Source organism: Mercenaria mercenaria, chromosome 6 (assembly GCF_021730395.1).
Source record: "Mercenaria mercenaria strain notata chromosome 6, MADL_Memer_1, whole genome shotgun sequence".
Taxonomy (NCBI): domain Eukaryota; kingdom Metazoa; phylum Mollusca; class Bivalvia; order Venerida; family Veneridae; genus Mercenaria; species Mercenaria mercenaria.
Window position 1 is genome coordinate 56955493 of NC_069366.1, and position 21178 is coordinate 56976670.

The window sequence follows — 21178 nt, forward strand, 5'->3', positions numbered from 1 at the left end:
CTGTTTCACTATCTGAATTTCTAGACGTCAGAATGGCTTAATGATATGGCGGAGGAGCACTTCGTCTCAGAAACTCTGCATACAGGCGACTCATCGGGGTCTCGTGTCTTGGCTACCTGTGATGGTGATCCGTGGTTCGAAGAGAGTACAACTTGCATGAACAGCCCAGTAAGATAACAAACAATAGCGCACAGATCATGGAGCCACATATTGCTGCAATAATCACTCTTTCTGTTGTTCCTGAAATGAAATTTTAAGTTCAATATTTACTGATGTAAACATTCACCATCAAGGATAAGTTTGTCGAAAGTCTCTGCACCTGCAGTCCGGTTGACAAGCTATTGCTTCTTCACCTAAAACAGCAATTAATTTTTTTGTTTCTTTTCAAATCATTAACAACTTCCACACACTAATATCAGGTGGATTCTGGTGTACAAGATTTACTTGAGATGTGTTGTTGGTTACTCAAATGACCTCTCTTAGGTGTTTCCCTCCTAAGCTTGCCAGGAGTGCATATAAAATCAGCCATTCAACACAGCAAATTTATATCTTAACTAGAGCTGCTTTTGAGAAAAGCGCATGTCTCCCACAACTGCCTAATCATTTAAATAGTAAGTCAGTCTTTATATACTGTTTACTTACTACAAATATATCTTTGAAGAGTAAAAAGGCTGATTTTGCGTAATTCAAGGGTCATAATTCCCAAGTGCCTGCGCCGATTTGTCTAGTTCTTAAATTTGTTCGAGGACTTATGGTCAAACACATTTTGTTCAAGTTTGGTGATGATCGGATGAGAAATGCTCGACTTAGAGCGCAGATAAGAGTAAAAAGGCCTATTTTCGGTAATTCAAGGGCCATAATTCCCACGTGCATGGGTCGATTTGGCTGTTTATAGAACTTGGCCGAGGACTTATGGTCAAACATATTTTGTTTAAGTTTGGTGAAGATTGGATGAGAAATGTTTTACTGAGAGTGCGGACAAGTGTAAAAAGGCCGATTTTCGCTAATTTAAGGGTCATAACTCCAAACTGCCAAAGCCGATTTGGCTACTTATCTAACTTGGCCGAGGTCTTGTGTTCAAACACATTTTGTTAAAGTTTGGTGAAGATCTCATGAGAAATGCTTGACTTAGAGTGTGTGGACAAGATTTGTGACAGACACACAGACTGGAGTAAATGAATAAGTCTCACACACCAATGTGTGGTGGAAGACCTTGTTCTGATGCGATCTAAACTTTCAAAGTAAAATTTGCATTCAACCCACAGTCATTCTCTAAAAAAAGACAATGCTACACAATTTCCAATTTCTCTACTTTAATTATATATACACGTTCTGACTTTCACAACATCAGCCAAATTAAGTAAACGTTTTTTCAAGAATAAAGTTGAAATGGTAATATATATTCTTACCAGTACAGAACTGTTCATCACTGTTGTCGCCGCAATCATCTTTCTCATCACATGTCCAGGTCCAGGTCTCGTAGATACAGCGTTTATTGTCACACAGAAACGTTCCATTGTAAGTTCCAGACAACTTTGATGCTGCAATACAGGAGGAAATCATTAACAAGAAAAGTTACCACAGTAAAATGTTCAAATTTTATAAGTCCTTTTAGAATACTATAATATCTTGTTGTTGTTGTTTTTTTTCGAGCCTTAAGAATTGAGAACTTTAAAAGTAGACTGATAACGCAGTTTTTAATCATCAGGAAACCATTATTTTTTCAGATGGTTGAAGAGTTATAGAGTGGATCCAAACAAACCCTGTTAACCTTTGACTTTCATATGGAACCTAAATATATGAGCCCTTGTTCTAGAGTGTGTGAGAAACATCAACTGGAAGAGACCAAGTAAACTGAAAACAACTTTTGCCATGGTAAGTCAGAGGCAAACAAGAAAATATAGACACACTGAAGGACAGAGATATGGAAGGCAACTATTTCACTGTGAATTTATCTGACACAACAACAGCTATTAATAAAAATTAATGTGATAAATATCCCTAGACACAACTTCCATACAAAGAAAGTAAACTGTTTTGATCATGACCTTTGACCTTAAAGTGTGACCTTGGCTTTGGAGCTAGTGACTAGAGTTGTGCACTCTGCATGTCATCCTAATGAGGCTAAAAACAGTTGATAATTTTAAGAGAATACTTCAAGTGATTAAGAACATCTGCAGCAGACAAAAGTTTCAGCTATTTAACTTTTGTCCTCTAAGTCTGACCTTGCCCTTGGACCTAATGAATTGTTCACTTTGCAGACAATATTAACAACTGGTGTTAATTTTATGTGATTCATTCCAGTGGTTTAGAACATATGAAGTGTGAACTTGACCTCGGACTTAGTGACACTGGCCATGTGCTCTCTGCGTTGTCATGATGAGGTAAACAATTGATGCTTATTAAAATTATGAAAGTCTTTCAAGTGAATTAAACGGAAAAAAGAAGACACAGTGTTAAGCTATTTGACTTTTAAGTGTGACCTTGACCTTGGGCCTAGTGACCAGGGTTGTGCATGTCATTTTGATGAGGTAAATAATTGATGCTAGTCGTCTGAAAATCTTCCGAGTGGTTATGAAGATATGGATCAGATAGAAAGTTAAGCTGTTTAATCAAACTTTGACATCCAAGTTTGACCTTAACCCTGGGTCTAGTCACCTGGGTTGTATGAGTGCATATTGTCTTGATCAGGTCAACAATTGATGCTACAATGCAATCTTATGGAAATCTTCCCAGCGGTCAAGAAGATATGGTTCATACACGATCAGACAGACGTACGAACAGATAGACTGACTCCAATATAGCCCTCATTTACTTTCTATCATGGGGAGTAATAAGTAACTGTTTTATCTCAAACTTCTAAAAGTTACAAACATTCTACATCTTAAACTATCTTCTGTCAAAGAGTCATACAATTATACTAACTACATTGTATTATAAAGGAAAGTAATAAATGACTGCCAAAACAGTTTTAATGTCAGAGTTATCCTCCTCTCAAAACAGGAAGAGGAAGTAAAAAACAAAAGCAGAATAAAAACCCAGTAATTATGCAATAAAACATTCAGTGGAATTTGGCTAGTTTTCATACCGAATAAAGGTATTATCTGTTACAAAATCTTAAAGTTTTCTCAGTTAAGTTACAATTATAATTATAATCCGTTTCACATATTACCGTATAGCGGGTTATTTCTGCGGTCAAAATATTCTGCGTTTTGGCCCCAAAAATTGTGAAACAAATTTCTGCGTGTTTAATTTCTGCGTTTTCACATAAAAGGAAGAGAAATTTCTGCGTTTATGATGCCAAAGAAGAGGTAGTTCCTCGCATGATCGGGCGTTGTGAGAATGATAGCGTATGAAAACAACAAACTAAATTACCGGTAACTGTTGTAAAATAACTTTGCATTTAATGAAAACATTGTAGGATACAATAACATGTGAATTGAAAAAATATGAGTACAACAACAATTGCACATGCACAACTACAAGCTACGGTATATCGGCATAACGGTTATACTTATATAAAGGTTATTAAAGTATAGTTCGGAAGATATTTATTACAAGGGTTTAATAAGAATAACACAACTGAAATTCACTCAATTATTTCATTCACAGAAGAAAAATGTTTTCTGAGGTATTAACAGTTAGGGCTTTGATTGACCATCACACCTAATTATACAATTATCGGTAATTGTCAGATTGTGACGGTAATTTCCAATAATTACTTCGGATTACCTAGGGAAACATAACATGAAACAACGTTGGGGAAAATGCAGTTTTTTTTGCGTTTTAAATTTTTGCTGGATGAATATTCTGCTGGAAATATTTTTGCGATTCTACCGAGAGACCGCAGAAACGCAGAAATATTCCCCCCGTAGAAATAACCCGCTATACGGTATATTATCATACACCATGTATATATACGAATAAATTGTGAAAGTAAGAAATAACTACAAGCCTGGCAACCATATAAAATGGCTACATTTTACATTGAAATTGATCATGTCTTAAAATCCTCATATGTTTTCTAATAGATTTCTTTCTGATCTGAAATCTCAATCAACTGTGTTTAACTTAGATCTGTATAAAATGATCTGCCAAATTGAGGCCAAAGGGAACCAGAAATCATCAAACATGGAAAAGCTTTCTGTGTGAAATTATAGGTGAAATAAAGGTAAATGACTTTAAATGTTTACATGCATATTCTGGTGGTAATATTAAATGTATTTCTTAAGATGGCTAAAGAAAAGGTCTGATATGCAATATTACTTGTATTTAGTAGGGATAGCAAAAAAGTAGGCCTATATGTTTTCTTTTTGACCTGACCAATATAGGGATGGGATAATACTCTAAATCATTATGCAGGATATCTAATTTTGTTTTCAGAATGTTTCAAGGGCCTGATTATACTCGGAATGTGTCAATGAGACTGTCAGAAATTCTTGCTGACATTGGCGTGAATGAGAGAATAGTGTTAAAGAGAAGAAGAGCCTTGCTGCTGATAGAATCTTTGAGCCATACGTCACAACAATTACAAGATTGGAATATTTTTATATATAAATTAGGAAGTCAGTCTGAAGGGACAACAACACTAGGACTTAACTCAGACAGTGACAGTCTTTATTGTAATAACGACTTCAGTGTTATAAAAGACTGGAGCGGTTGGGAGCCTGGTGTATGCAGTCTGTTAATGATCCAGGATGAGATGGTTTCGCCTGGCTATTGCCTACTACAATGCCTAAGAAATGACTCTCCTCATCCATACAATAATGTACGTAATCACTTTCACTTCAAAGACAGAAAAGGAAGAATACTGATGAAGAACACAATCATACCTGCTTCAACAGCTAATGTAGGAGGAGTAAGACATGGTCCAGCACAGGCACTTCAAGGGAGACCAGGGCTTACTGATGACGACCTTGTTGCTGCTTTCCCTTGTAAAACTCCTCTACAAACTTTGCGAGGGTTAGACTGGCCTGGTGTAGGTCAATGGCCTTCAAATAACATGAGGAGATATTGCAACAATTCTAGATGTTTTGTAGTTGCTGTTGGAAGCAAGGACAGTGAAATAGAGGAGCTAGAATGGAGAATATCAACACCTCTAGCAGAACGGTGTTTAATTTTCAATCTCAATATCACACAGATTCGGTGCTTCATATTGATGAAGATGATATTAAAAACCTACTTCAAGCCACAATTCGGAGATACTGTTTCAAGTTTCATGTGTAAAACAGTGCTGTTCCATTGTATTGCAAATACTCATTCTAACATATGGAGAGAATATAACTTACTTGTTTGTCTGTCATTGTGTTTTTGTAGCCTGTACAATAGTATTTTAAATGAAAATTGTCCCCATTTTTTCATACCTGAAAACAACTTGATGAGAGGGCACATTCCTCATGAGTTTAAACCTCACATTCTTGACATATTGCAGCACATTATAAACAGTAAAGGAACGGCATTACTGAGGATTGAGTGTGTTAAAATTGGCACGAGGCTTCAGTTTAAGTTGAATGGAATGTTATCATTGCAATTGAGTGATATTGTTTCAGGACATTTGATAAAACTGAGTGCAGAGTCCTTTCATACGGAAATATGGCATTGTCTAAAGCATTATAGAAACAGTAGTTATCAAGTAGTTATAGGAGCACTGCTGAAGCAAATTTTGAAACTAGTCATTATTTCTAATCAAGGTCATGGATTAGACAAACTGTCATGCTGCCTCCTTGCACCACCGTTCTGTACAGCACCAGGATCTGTCCTAGCCTCCCTCAGCATTCAACAGTATAATTGTATTTCAGCTGAAGCTCTCACCTGGATCTCGATGGGCCTAAACGCAGATGTTGCATCTGGTAAACTGAAGCTAGCATCAATGTTTTACTGTTTTAGGGATGCTCAAAGAACTGAAATTGTTCTCGGGGATGTTGAAGGAAGCTATGACCTACACTGTGTTGAGTCTATTTGTGGTTGTCATTCTTTCGCTAAGATATTAAAAAGAGGATTCAATGCAATTGCTGACAATCATAAAGAAGAGGCTATCCAGCATATTGCAGCATTCTGTGTTAGATATTTGCAATGTGAAATAAACTGTGTTCCACATGAACTACAGTATGAATTCTTTAGATCTATAGAAGAGGAGCTTGTTCTCAGAAGTGATGAAGAAGACTGGAACTGGATGGACTGCGCTGTGGTAGATTCTCTCCCTTACATGTACTTTCTACAATACAAGACCTATGGCTATCTTGGGAGACAAGATGATAAGAAAACTGCACTCTCCAACCTCGTCAAAACCATTGACCAGGAACCAAACCTTCGACACAGGGAAACAGCCTTAAACCTACTTGGACAATGTATGGAGGAAGAGGACCGGGCAGTCGATGCTTTACGTTGTTATTCAATCTCCCTGGACAAGAGGGGGGAAAACAATGCAGCTAAAATTCACCTTTGTAGACTTCTTTCTAAAATTGCAAACAACTGATTACTCATTTAAATTATTGGGGGGACTAACTTTAGTGGATTTCGTTGTAGTGTCAATTCATAAACTTAAATCTCAGTGAAGCAAACTTCCTTTTGATGTAATCTTGAAATCCGATAAGAAGTAATTGCTCTCGGCAAAACCACCATATTATAAGTGAAATTAAATGATTTTGAAAAGAAGAAATAAATTAGTACACAATATCGAACATTTTGATACCAAACTCAACTGGTAGGAGAAAAATCTGGACAGAGATAAACCAGCACATTTGTATAAAGCAAATATGACGTTGCTTAATTAAAACCAAAACTATTTCATCCAATGCAATAACAATGTCAGAAGGGATAATTTTTACTGCGTTTGTCTCTGGGTTGCGGATCAAGCAGTTACCGGTGGGGTCTGGTAAAACACATAATTCATCTTATAACAATATCAAAATTTCAAGAATAAAGTATCAAGAAAATTCTACCAGACTGTTTTTAAAATTGATTCAGCTCTGGTACAACATTTATGATGCAATTTTTATCTAGACATACCGAGGTCACATTATTGAGTCGGGGTAGAAAAAAACATTTTGATAATGGAATGTAAAGTTCTAACTAAAACGTTTGTGCAAACATAGTCTCACATATCATAACAATCAAAAATCTAAACATACATTTTATATGTATTGCCCATCAATACAAAGTGCCTTCACCAGGATGGGGTTAATTATCTAAAATGCAGTATGAGCTATGACATTATGTAAATACAATATTATGCTTTCATACAATTTTTATAATGTTCTATATATTTCATATGTCTAGATTTGCAAATCTGAAAAATTGCTGTTGTTAATTACTTTTAAATATTCATTGATTAATATATAACATCTTAGTTGTGATAAGAAATATTTATAACTGGGTTGTAAAATTAAATTACATGTATTACTACAAATGTATTTTTAACTAACCCTTCAAATGAAATTGCCTTCAGATGAATGTCAGAATATCATATATATTAAAACATATAAATAAACTTGAGTATAAATACTCATAAAACAATATTATTTGTAATACAGGTCCTGTACCACTCATGTAAGAACCTATTTCATCATTTGACCCAGTGGTCCAGTTTCTGACCTGACATAACCAAGTTTCTAACTTGACCTAAGTTTTATCAAGACAAACACTTTCACAGGATAGAATATACAGCATCTATTTAAATTGTAAATGAAACTAGTTGCTGTTGTGCCTGTTATTGGAACACCTTAAACACGAGTTTGACTGTAGTGAAGTTTTCTTGTTAAAACTAGAGCTATCACTAAAGGAGAGTAATACCCACAGACACAGCTTTGATTCAGGGAAAGTAAAAATGTTATGACTTCTGACCTTCAAGTTTCAAATGTTACCTTGACCTTGACTCTAATGACCTGGGCTGTCTGTTCTGCGCGGTATCTTGATAATGTTAACAACTGATGCTATGTGTATGAAAAAACAAGATATGGAGAAAACATAAAGATAAGCTATTTGACCTTTATCATCCAAGGATGACCTTGACCTTTAACCTCCAAGTATGACCTTAGACGTAAAGACTTGGGTAATATTCCCTCTGTACATCCTCTTGATAAGGTTAATGATTCTAGTTTTATGACCATCTTCCCATTGGTTAAGAAGATACGCAGCAGACTTGACGGTCGGACCAATGGACAAACGTGACTCAGTATAACCCCCATATATTTTGTATCGAGGGATTAATAAACAAGAGCTGTCACAGGAGACAGCGCACGCGACTATTTCGATGCTGGATAGTGAAACTGGACATTTCTAAGGAAGCTAGAGTGGTCACTGGAGAGTTTAATGACTCTAATGCGAATGAAGATATTGGAAAATAGCTTAAGTCTGTGTCGAAAGTATTACGTAATACAGATATAGAAATAAAGTGTATCAAAACATTAAAATAAATAAAAATATAATTCAAAATATATTGGTGCAAAAGTTATAGCCCATGTGTCATAGGATGTGCGTGATAACGTGGAATAACTATTTCAAGTTTGAGTCAAATTCATCTGGTAATAAAAGAGATAGAGTGAAGTGCATCAAAACTTTAACGAGACATTTTATGTAAAAAGGAGAATAATTCAGAAAATATTGGAGCCAAAGTTATGGCCCTTGTGTCTAATGATGTGGGTGATGATGTGGAAGAATTATTTTAAATCTGACTCAAATCCATATAGTAATATCCGAGATAGAGTGAAAGTGCACCAAAACTTTAATCTGAAATTCGAAGTAAAAATTCATAAAATATTGATGTGAGAGTTATAGCCCTTAAGTCATATGATGTGGGTGACGATGAGGAATAATTACTTTAGCTTTGAATGAAATTCTTTCAGTTATAACTGAGATAGATTGAAAGTGCATCAAAACAGAGATATAGCGAAAATGTATCAAAATTAATCTTAAAGTCTAAGAAAACAGGGGGCATAATTCATGAAAAATTGGTATCAGAGTTATGGCTTTTGTGTCATATGATGTAGGTGATAATGTGAAACAACAGTTTGAATCAAATCCATTCAGTCATAACTGAGATAGAGCAAAAGTACATCAAAACTTCAATAACGGGGAGATAATTCATGAAATAGTGGTGCAAGAGTTATCATCCTTGTGCTACATGGTGTGGGTGATGATGAGGAATAACCATTTTAAGTTTGAAACAAATCCATCTAGTAATTACATAAAAAAGAGAAAGTGCATCAAAAGTTTAACCAAGGTGCGGACGCGGACGCAGTTCTAAGGAAAAACGACGCCAGGTTGGGTAGAACAGCTCTCCATACTTTGTATAGTCGAGATAAAAACATATGGTTCTTTGAAATTCGTCATGTGGATGAATAACTGTAAGAATGACGCTTTTGTTCAAAAAAAAAAAAATAAAAGCTTGTAGCTACCGTTAAGATTTAATATCCTCAGCTTAATTGCATGATATTTTAGAAGATAAATGGTAGTAATTAGAATTTACCGCATCCAATTTCGTCAGAACCTTTCAATGGACAATTCCATATTCCATTACACCACTCATGTAGTGCAACATAACAATCATATTCTCATTCACATGGATTCTGGGATGGCAAACATTCATATGGACAAGGTAAATAACAAAATCTGCAAAATAATCATTTGGAAGAATGCAACCAAGAATAATAATAGCAGACTCGGTTTGCTGGAGTTTGTTCATTAGAGGTAATGAAATGTGCAACACCTCTCATGTCCCCAAGTCACAAATAACAGTCCCCTAGCACCGGCTTAAGGGGAACTCTATTACACATATGTTGGAAACAAAGAATGCAACCAAGAATAATAATAACGGACTCGGTTTCATTGACTCTGTTCATGGAGAGGTAATGAAATGTGCAACACCTCTCATGTCTCCAAGTCACAAATAACAGTCACAAATAATAGTATAACGCTTCCATAACGTACTGTGAAATCATTTAATTTTGAGGGCATAAGATTTCATGTTTTTTGCTGAAACATCAATTTTGTGGGGACAGGCGGACTTCGAACCTAATTTCAAAATTAATGGAATTTTCACCGTTCATTGAGATATCAGTTTATTGATTGTCTCAACCAGAAAATCCATGAAAATTATTCCCCTAAGAATATTAAAGAAAACAGGCTAATTTTAGAAACAGCATTATTGTGGTTTTCTTAAGAAATATCACTTAAATCCAAAAAAATCAGCAATGTGTTCGTGCTTTGCAAATAATTCATTTCATTTAACAGGCTAACAATGCCAAACAAGATGGTTAAACAATTTTATTTGATAAATGCTATTTTACTTATGTTTTATCAAGATGGTAAAAAGGGTGGGGTAACAGCTTATGCCTCAGAAATAAAAGCTCTTGGTAAACAGGGAAGCGAAATAAAGAGCACAATTCAGTTATCTCATTTTTGCTTTGTTATGTCTCAAAACGTACAATTCAACTCAGGTCAACTGTAAACTGTATAGCTGTTACTGTTGTAGACAGTTCCTACATTGCAGACGCAGTATAACGTTCCATAAGCCACCTAGAAAGTTTCGTGATACGAAGGAAAACTTCATCCAGCCTTTCTGTTTGAGTATAACCCAGGAACAACTTGAATTTTGTTTATATGACAGTGGAAAACTTCATCCAGCCTACCTGTTTATGTACATTTGTATATTCCAGGAGCAATTTAAATGTTGTGGCTATGAGCGAGGAATATTTCATCCAGTCTACATATTTGTGAACAACCCAGACACAAGTTCAATGTTGCGGATATAACCATATAGGAAAAAAATTGGAGAAATTATCTTCTGAATGCTTGTTACATATGCTATCAACTGGAAGAAGAAAGTTCTTCATACAAAAGTGTAAAATCTAAATAAAATACATATAGCTCGCTGCTTTAAAACTATTATTAATCACATGTTTGAAAAAAAATCAGTTACTACATTACATACTCTTAGATATCTAAAGACAAAATCAGACCTACAGCACATGACAGGGTACTCGTCTTTTCCATCTGTACATTGGGTATTGTCATCACATTTGTACATATATTGACGGCATTCAATCATGAAACAATAAATCTCGTTCCTATGCCTCAGTTGTTTATTATAGGTGGTAAATCGACAAGTAATGTTTTCGCTCGAATTTTTAAACATTTACTCACTTATATTCTCTAAGTTCTTAAGACATGACTTTTTCAACATGTTTATTTCCATCAATTTTGGCTTGGAATGTATAAATGAAATTGAAAAATGATGAAGTGAGAGAAATTAACTGTTTAGATACTGGTGAAAAAGAATGTTGATTTTCCCCTATTTCAAAAGCGTTCCTTCTGCAAAAATAGTTTTCTTAATCTATTTGGATATTTTGTAAATTCATGTCAGTACATTTTATATCACTGGGCATTTTCTCAGCATCCACATTTTATCCATTTTCGGCAGAAAAATCGCATAAAAAGCGTGAACGAGTCGCTTTTACTATAGGTAGATTAAAATCTGGTTGCCAAACCGAGACAGAATAATGTCAACAATAATTAATTTGATAATTGTATTTTGCCTAGAGAATGATAAGAATATATGACCTATTGTATTCTATTTGTCAAAAATTTGACAGTCATTTTTTTATTTAGCCGAATTAAAAAAAAACTGCAAATATGTAAAATTATTTTTCCCTCCTTTTGTCTATCGTGTGTACTATAATGTTGTATTTGGGTAATGCGTTTTAAGCTCTTCTGTGATATTTTAAAGCACATGGAATTTCTTCAATGAATTTAGTGGTATTGTTTTACTTTATATAAAAAAAAAAGGATTGCCCAGATTAAAATGTCAATATTTGTGGATATAAATGTACCAAAATTAATTTAAAAAAAAAGAAACAACAAGGGAAAACAAACTTACAAAATAAGTGTAATGCAGAAAAACCACAAGTGACGTTTTTTGTTGTTGTTTTTCGACAATTGCAGAACAGCGATGACTACCAAATGACATGAAAACTTGAGGGTATAAAAATAACAATATTCGCACTATTTTGCCCTGGGAATTTGCCTCCCGCTAGACAAGCTAAATGGCTTTCTCACATAGCACTCCGAGCTGGGCTACAGACACTTATCTGATTTTAGTGTCTCTGTATAATAGAAATATTGTCCTACCCATGATTTTGTAAGTCCAAAAAGGGCCATAATTCTTGCAAAAAGCAATGCAGAATTATGGCACTTCTGTGCAGTCAGCTTGCAAATTGCGAATAACTGCTCAAAGCAATAGCTTTGACCGTTAAGGAGAAAAGTTTACCTAAATGCAAAACTTAACCAAGAAATTTGATATTTTCTCAGTCCAAAAGGGCCCATAGTTCATGCAAAAAGCAGGATGAAGTTATGTTTCTTGCTGTGCATCTTTTGATGGTGAGCAAGTGTTGCAAGTTTTAAAGCAATAGCTTAGATAGGTTAGAAAACCTGACCTAAACACAAAACTAAGAAATCTGATTTTCTAAGTCCAAAAGGGGCCATAATTTTTGCATAAAGCAGGATGGAGTTTTGTTTCTACGTTTCTTGCTGTACAGAGTCAGCATTTGACGGTAAATAAGTGTTGCAAGTTTCACAAAGCAATAGCTTTGATAGTTTAGGAGAAAAGTTGACCTAAACATAAAATTTAACCAAGAAATCTGATATTTTCCTAGTCCAAAAGGGTCCATAATTCTTGCAAAAAGCAGGACGGAGTTTGTTTCTTGCTTACAGAGTCAGCTATTGATGTTGAAAAAGTGTTGCAAGTTTTAAAGCAATAGCTTTGATAGTTTAGGAGAAAAGCTGACCTAAACATAAAACTTAACCAGGCAACGCCGACACCGATGCCGATCAAGAAATCAGATGAGCTAAAATCATTTACTAGCCATATGCAATCATGCTATGAAGTTTAACTAATACAAGCTCAAGCATTCCTAAACCTTATTTCAGTCTCAATGTCACCAAATCGGAACTTGACCTTTTGACACTAAAAATAATATGGGTCATTTACTGACCACAGACACTCACACGATAAAGTTTGATGGCCTGAACATTCTCCAGTTATTGACAATTATACCTTTAGTACCAAGGTCAACCTGTTCTTAAAGTTTGACCTCCAGACACCCAAAACAATAGGGGATATCTGATACAGGCAAAATAAATAAACTCGCAGATAAACGCCCACAGCCATGCGAGCAACATATTTAAAAGCAATATACTTACAACATAATACTCCTTTCAAATGGATGAAAACCACAATTTATTTTACTTGTATAAGAGGTAAAACAAGAGCTGTCACAGGAGACAGCGCGCTGGAATATTTCGATGCTGGATAGTGAAACTTGGAACATCTCAGGAAACTGAATCTGTCACTGGAGTGTTCAATGACTCCAATGGTGGATGAAGATATTGCACAATAGTCTGTGTCAAAAATATTAAGTAATAAGAGAGGTAATGATAAAGTGTATCAAAACACTATATAAGTATATTCTAAGCAAAAAGGGGCATAATACATTAAATATTGGTGAGTTTTGCATCTTGTGTCATATGATGTGGATGATGATGTCATATGTGGAACAACTACTTAAAGTTTGAATCAAATGCATTTCATAATAACTGAGATAAAGTGAAAATGCATCAAAACTAACCTTAAATTCTAAGTACAAGAGGGTCATGATGACCCTGAATCGCTCACCTGAGTAATATGAGCCACATGTTTCAAATGACAAACTGATGCTAAAATATAAGAAAGTAGGTCAGTAGGTCACATTCATGGTCACTGAAAGACAGTTTTAAGATTGGTGTGCAAAACTGTACATGTCATCCAAATTTTTAGGCTGTATATTAAAAAACAAGAAAGTAGGTCAGTAGGTCAAGGTGTCAGTCAAGTGATCCCAAATCGCTTCAGTCATCAGGTAATTATAATTAAACAGTCTAGGAAATATGACCTGATAATTTTTGAAGTATTTCTTCTTATATAACTCATAATTATAACAAGTGACCCCAGGTGCGGGGCCACTTTTCATCCCAGGGGCATAATTTGAAAAAACTTATTAGAAATCCACCAGGCAATGTTACACACCAAATATCAAATGCCTAGGCCTTGAACTTTCAGACCAGAAGATCTTTAATTTTTTTCCTCTATAAGTCTATGTTAAACTTGGTACCCCCAGGGCAGGGTCTCTTTTCACCCTAAGGACATAATTTGAACAGTTTTGGTAGAGAAACACTAGGAAAGGCAACATACTTAATATCAAAAGCCTAGGCCTTGCAGTTTCAGGCAAGAAGATTTTTAAAGTTTTTTTCCCTATATAAGTCTATGTAAAACATGAGACCCCCCTGGGGCAGGGCCTCTTTTCACCCCAGGGGCATAATTTGAACAATTTGGTAGAGGACCACAAGGCAATTCTACATACAAAATATCAAAGGCCTAGGTCATGTGGTTTTAGACAACAAGATTTTTAAAGTTTTTTACTATATAGGTCTATGTAAAACTTGTGACCCCCGGGGCGGGGCCTCTTTTCACCCCAGGGGCACAATTTGAACAATTTTAATAGAGGACCGTAAGGTCACGTGCTAAATATCAAGGCTCTATGCCTTGTGGTTTTGGACAAGAAGATTATTAAAGTTTTTCTTTTCGGTTGCCATGGCAACCAGAGTTCTGCATGGAATTAATTTCTTTGAAAAATTTGAAAGGGGACCACCCAAGGATCATTCCTGTGAAGTTTGGTGTAATTCTGCCCAGTGGTTTTCAAGAAGAAGATTTTTTTAGAAAATGCTGACGGACGCACGAGTGACGACGGACGACTGACAATGGACATTGAGCGGTCACAAAAGCTCACCAAGAGCCTTTGGCTCAGGTGAGCTAAAAAGGGGGCTTAATTCATGAAAGATTGGTGCCAGAGTTATGCACCTTGTGTCATATGATGTGGGTGATGATGTTAAACAATTATTCTAAGTTTGAATCAAATCCAGTCAGTAATAACATAGATAAAGTGAAAGTGCATCAGAACTTTTAACCAGAAATTCTAGGTAAAAAGGGGGAATAATTCATGAAAAATTGTGCCAGAGTTACGCACCTTGTGTCATATGATGTGGGTGATGATGTTGAATAACTGTTTTAAGTTTCAAGCAAATCCATTCAGTAATTACAGAAATAGAGTGCATGTGCATCAAAACTTTAACCTGAAATTATAAGTAAAAAGGGGAAATAATTCGTGAAAAATCTGTGCCAGAGTTATGCACTATTTTAAGTTTGGATCAATTCCATTCAGTAATTATAGAGATAGAGTGAAAGTGCATCAAAACTTTAACCTGAAAATCTAAGTGAAAAGGGGAGATAAATCATGAAATATTGGTTCCAGAGTTATGGCCCTTATGTCAGATGATGTGGGTGATGATGAGAAAGTAACTATTTTAAGTTTGAATCAAATCCATCAAGTAATTACAGAGATAAGTAGAAACAAGAGCTGTCTCCATAGGATGACACATGCCCCCGATGGCACTTAGAATGAATAGTTATGGCCGATGTTAGAGTTTAGGACCTTTGACCTACGGACCTGGGTATTGCGCGCGACACGTCGTCTTACTGTGGTACACATTCATGCCCAATAATTTTAAAATCCATGCATGAATGACAAAGATATGGACCGGACACGCCCATCAATGCACTATCATGAAATATGACCTTTAACGTCTAAGTGTGACCTTGACCTTTGAGCTACGGACCTGGTTTTTGCGTGCGACACGTCGTCTTACTGTGGTACACATTCATGCCAAGTTATTTGAAAATCCATCCATGGATGACAAAGATATGGACCGGACACGAAAATTGCGGACAGACCGACAGACTGACAGACGGTTCAAAAACTATATGCCTCCCTTCGGGGGCATAAAAAGAGAAAGTGTAAAAAAAAAATTAACCAAGGTGGGGATGCTGAAAGACGCAGACGCCGACGCCGATGCCAGGTCGAGTAGGATAGCTCTCATTGTACTTCGTATAGTCGAGATAAAAATAACACTTCTTAAGATAAAAGTATTTTATTTTGGTGTATAAAACAAAACAATAATGCAGCACATCTATATATGTCAACAAATGAATGACCATCTTGATTAAAAACGTCAACAAAAGATTCAATATTATCTGTTAATTATCATTTTTACCATACATGATTAAAAGCCAATTACATGTTTCAAACACCTGTGTAAATAACTTCTTTAAAAATCATTTCTATTATTTCCATCTCATCTCAATTATATCTACTGGTATCTTTTCCAGGAAATACTTTTTAATTACAAGTAACCATGGCAACTAATATACAGTAAAAGTTTTATACAGTCAGACCTATCCGAAGAATCAGATTGTAGTCTTTATTTGCAGCATGTCTTTATCAGATGTTAAAGTATGCTGCTAAAAGTTATAATTAGAAATTAAACTTTGGTCTCTGAAGCCAGGTGTCTTCTGTTCACAGGGAGTCTTTAGACACAGGTTGGACTGAAGACAGTGTTAAACTTATTATCCTTTCTCTGTGATATTTGGCATTTTATTTTATTGTGCCGTTATATGATAGCCGAGTAACAAATGATAACAAGTGAAGAGGTATATGTTCTAAAAGCTGATTTAGCTAAACAATTCTGATTATTGCTGTTAAATTAGCCCAGACATTTGTTAGTTTATTATATACTTTCATTCTATCACATTCAATTCGTAAACAATTCATCATTCTATCACTGCCTCATATGGCAATAATTGACACTGATTCTTACGATGTGGTGGTAAATCAGTAGCTTGAAGTTACTCAACAATGAGCTCGAAGTCATCAACTTTAAATCTGAAATTTTGACCAGCATATATCCAATCTGAAATGACTTTCCTTATACCATATTTATACTAATGAAATTTTACTTAATTTCCTGCAGCTGCAGTTTGAAGACTCAGATATTGTATAAGAAATGCTTATATTTTATCAATTTGATATAGGTTTGATATTGAATAGCTAAAAAACATTCAGTAAAAGCATTAACATTACAATAAGTAATGAATTACTTGACTTGTTAAGATGTGAATTTTACCGCAAGATTTTCAATCAGTTCTCAACTGACATTCAACATGACAAGTTCAAAATTATAGCAATTATCCAAGTATGAAATATACCAATAAACATGGTAATCAACCCGCTTTGCAATGATAAACTACTCATGCATTATATGAGCCGTGCTATGAGAAAATCAACATAGTGGGTTTGTGACCAGCATGGATCCAGACCAGCCTGCGCATCCGCGCAGTCTGGTCAGGATCCATGCTGTTCGCTAATGGTTTCTCTAACTGCAGTAGGCTTTAAAAGCGAACAGCATGGATCCTGACCAGACTGCGCGGATGCGCAGGCTGGTCTGGATCCATGCTGGTCGCAAACCCATTATGTTGGTTTTCTCATGGCACGGCTCAATTATGCTATTAAATGAAATGAAAAAGAAAGTCAGGCTGCAGTTGTAAAGGATGACACATTTCTAATGAGTAGAAACTCACAAAACATCCTATTATAAATTCAGATTATTCTCCTGGTGTAGACTTTGATACAAACAAAAAATTTAAAGTTTCAAGTCAATAGCTTTGACAGTACCAGAGATATTTGACTTTATCGAAACCAACGCCGGGGCGAGTGCAACAGATCTACTTTTCTTCGAAAACTCGAGCTAAAACGCAATTCTAACTATGAAGCATGAATTCTTAAAAATGCCAAAAATGCCTGTTGTCTATGAAACTGCGAAATAAAAATGACTCAAAAATCACCCAACATACATTATTAAAATGATAAAATGTAAAGGTGGGCAATTTAACAGATAAAACTAAGAAAACTATTTCACTCTGGGTAAATGAATCTGATATAAAAGCACTGCTTTTAACAGAAACAGAGTCCTCTGATTTAAGTAACAACTAAATAGATATAACATATTACATAATAAAAATATAGCATAATTTCTCACTTATACAGAAGCAAAACTAAATGAACATAAAAAGTCTGTTCAGAAACAAAAAATATAAAACATATAATTATGATATGGCAAATTGTTCTGTAAGAAAAATAAATTGTAAAGAAACTATGAGATAACTACAGAAAATTCTTCCAAATTAAAGTCAAACCATTCATATTCACATCAAAATGACCTAGTTAGCATGTAATTTCTCTTACATTTCAGCTCTAATGTCTGATCCACCTTTTCTGTTATAAGATTTTTCTTAAAATATAAAATTATAGCAGTCTTAAGAACTCCGAGACTAACAATAGGAATTTTTACGAATTTATAAAGTATTTCGGATAATTTTATATTTATCATCAAAAAATCAATTTTAAAGGGTATTTTCCATTTACTTTTTAGTCATTTTGGATGCCAAAACATTTATAATTTTGGCTTTAATAGTTGGTGGATTGTTATAAAGTTTTCTAAATATCTTAATAATATTGAAGCAACAATTCTCTGTAAAAGTTTTGTGCACTTTTAAACTCTAGTGCCAGAATTTTACAAAGGGAAGAAATTTTGGCCTTAAACTACTTTATTGAAAATATGTTTTCAGTTTCAAAACGTCTTTTTACCAATCTGGAGAGCTTTAGAATGACATACAACTGATATCTGGATTGTGCATATTAAGAAAATCCCAGTTACAGATTCGGCAGATCCAATTGTAAAGCAAACTTGCAAAGAAAAATGAAGTAAGCTTCAATTGATGAAGCTATAGTATACCTTAAAAAAATCTGGTTAAAATAACATCTGCCCCTCTAAAAAGCGTAAACGGTGATAATCTGTAACATATGCCTACTACAAAGCACATACAAAAGCATGCTTATATTGTGTCACAATGAAATTTACCAACTTATGCAAAATCAAAACTCATACACATCTTATTAACTGAAAATTTATTTATTGTTGACTAAATTCCTATGACGCTGAGCTTTGACCTAATGACTCTAAAACTGCCAACTGATCATCAATGAGCATTCGCAGCTGTAAGCATTGTTTGAGATTAGTCAGAAGAATTTTTCAATCTCAAGGTCACTGTGATCATGAACTTTTACATGCTTACCTCCAAAAGTCATCCACTGACCACATTAACTACAAAGGTAAAGTTTGACGATAGTTGGCCTAAGTGTTCTCTGGTTTAGCAATCAGTTTTGTGTCTCAATGTCATTGTTATAAAAAATAACATTACAAGATACGGTTAATCCGCAACAGTCTGATGAAATCTACTACAAAATCTGTCCATTGTGATATATCACTCTCTTTTTTTTTCATAAACAATTTGTAAGAACACTTTTAAAATACTTAATTGTCAGCTTTGTAGAAAGAATTCCTACAATTTAATATAAGATAAAGTGCTGTTTGTATCACCTAAAATTTTAAAATTGTAATGGACAGCAATCTTTACAAGATCAGATCAAACAGCAAACTATGATTAAAACCTCCAACCCAACTTACATAAAAGCAGACATTTTTTATTTTGCCACATAAAGACCTTACTATAAGTAATCAGACAGTGGCAACAAAAATATAGCATACATCTACACAACTGAACATTTAATGAAAATTTTGACAATGATTCCCCTTGCTAACAGAATAGTAACATTGTGGCATTGAAATGGACATATGTCATACACATATGTTTTAAAGCAGGATACCTCCAGATTTAAGTTAAAATATCAAAGTGTCACAAAAGAATATTATTCAAATTGGTATATTTTCATGATTATAGGGATTTGCGGGAACTGTAAGCTGCAATTGTCTAATTTCATCTAACCATAAAACCCATTAACTGATGGTGCAAAATGATTTTCTACCCATTTTAGTGCCTAAATAAGTCTTTCTAATAAGCTTTATAAAACATACTGTGAAATCATTAATATTCGTGGGGGACTAATTTTTGTGGATTTCATGGTTGAATCAATCCACGAAATTTAATCCCAACTAACATGTAAAATTCCCATGCATTTTATGTTTAAAAAATGAAATCCACGAATTCATATCCCCACGAAATTGCCGTTTTGACCAAAACCACGAAATTTCATGCCAATGAAATTATATGATTTTACAGTATACTAAATCACACAGCTTTCACCTTCTATCTGTAATTATTTATAAACAACTCCTTTAATATCTCAATTTGCAATTTGACGTGCATCTGGAGGTATTTTGCTTCAACAGCTGTAAAGATATTTTATCTGGTGGGAATGTTAGAAGTGTTGAGATACAACTGAATTCATTGGAAGTAAAGGCACATCATTCTCACTGTAAGTTTCAGATCCTTCAGAACTTAGAGAACCTTGTGAGTTAGCTCGCCTAATTAGGTCACCATTTGTATCCGATATCACAGCGTTTCCATGATTACTGTCTGGTTTTGGCGTGGAATTTCTGGAATTTTCCAGTGCATCGTCATCTGTATCAGACTCATTTTCACTATCCTTGAACAGGTTTTCAGTATTGTGAATTTCTTGATGTTCAATGCTAGCAATAGAGGCAGTTGCCTCAGTATCAATACTTGCATTATCACCATGACCTTGACCTCTAGAGTTTATTGTGTCAGAGGTCTCCACATTTTCTGGTGAGCTGTTTCCAAGGATACATACATCATCAGATGAGTCCTCGCTATCTGCACTCCTCATCCACTGTGCTGAAAGACTGGTAGATGCTAATATATTTTCAACATCATCATCATCATGATCACCCCTGCTTACATTTCTGTTGTTGTTTCCGTTTTCACCTTCAGAATAACCTTCACCTTGCTCAGCAAGGTCAGTCTCACTTTCATCTGAATCTAAGTCTGATTCACTATCCGACGGTAGGAGTTCAGCAGTGGACGAAGTCCTCCCAGAATTTACATGGTTTTCGTTTTCATTCTCTTCATTTATTGTACACAGTTGCATGCCACTGACCCCTTCATGTGTATTTTCATTATTCTCATCATTTACATTTGACTGGTTTTCAACCATGTCACCATTATCTGTTTGTGACTGAGTTTGTTGATTTCGCGATCTCCTTCTATTTCCACGTCCTCTATGGTTTCGTCGAGAACCTCTCATTCGTTCTAAATATTCTTGTTGTACTTCATCAAAATTTCTAGATGTAAGCATGGCTTCATGATATGGCGGTGGAGCACGTCGTCTCAGAAACTCTGCATACAGGTGGCTCATCGTGGTCTCGTGTCTTGGGTCTT

General features: G+C 35.0%; 2 protein-coding genes across 2 annotated transcripts in view; one reads left to right on the forward strand and one right to left on the reverse strand.

Moving 5' to 3' along the window:
* The first annotated feature begins 3012 nt into the window (after positions 1-3012).
* LOC123550105 (uncharacterized) lies at positions 3013-8262 on the forward strand. The gene is made up of 2 exons (XM_045338540.2): positions 3013-3097; positions 4384-8262. Exon 2 carries the CDS (start codon positions 4385-4387, stop codon positions 6473-6475), a length of 2091 nt encoding a protein of 696 aa, XP_045194475.2. The 5' UTR covers positions 3013-3097; position 4384; the 3' UTR covers positions 6476-8262.
* Positions 8263-15995: 7733 nt separating this feature from the next.
* The window catches only part of LOC123548820 (low-density lipoprotein receptor-related protein 12-like), a 34346-nt gene continuing 29163 nt past the window's right edge, over positions 15996-21178 (reverse strand). Inside the window, 1 exon segment of the mRNA XM_045336382.2 lies at positions 15996-21177. Coding sequence (XP_045192317.2) covers positions 20199-21177 — 979 coding nt within the window. The 3' untranslated portion in view covers positions 15996-20198.

Bases quoted from the DNA above. Each gene is read 5' to 3' on its own strand.
- LOC123550105 (XM_045338540.2), top strand. From the start codon at position 4,385: ATGTTTCAAGGGCCTGATTATACTCGGAATGTGTCAATGAGACTGTCA.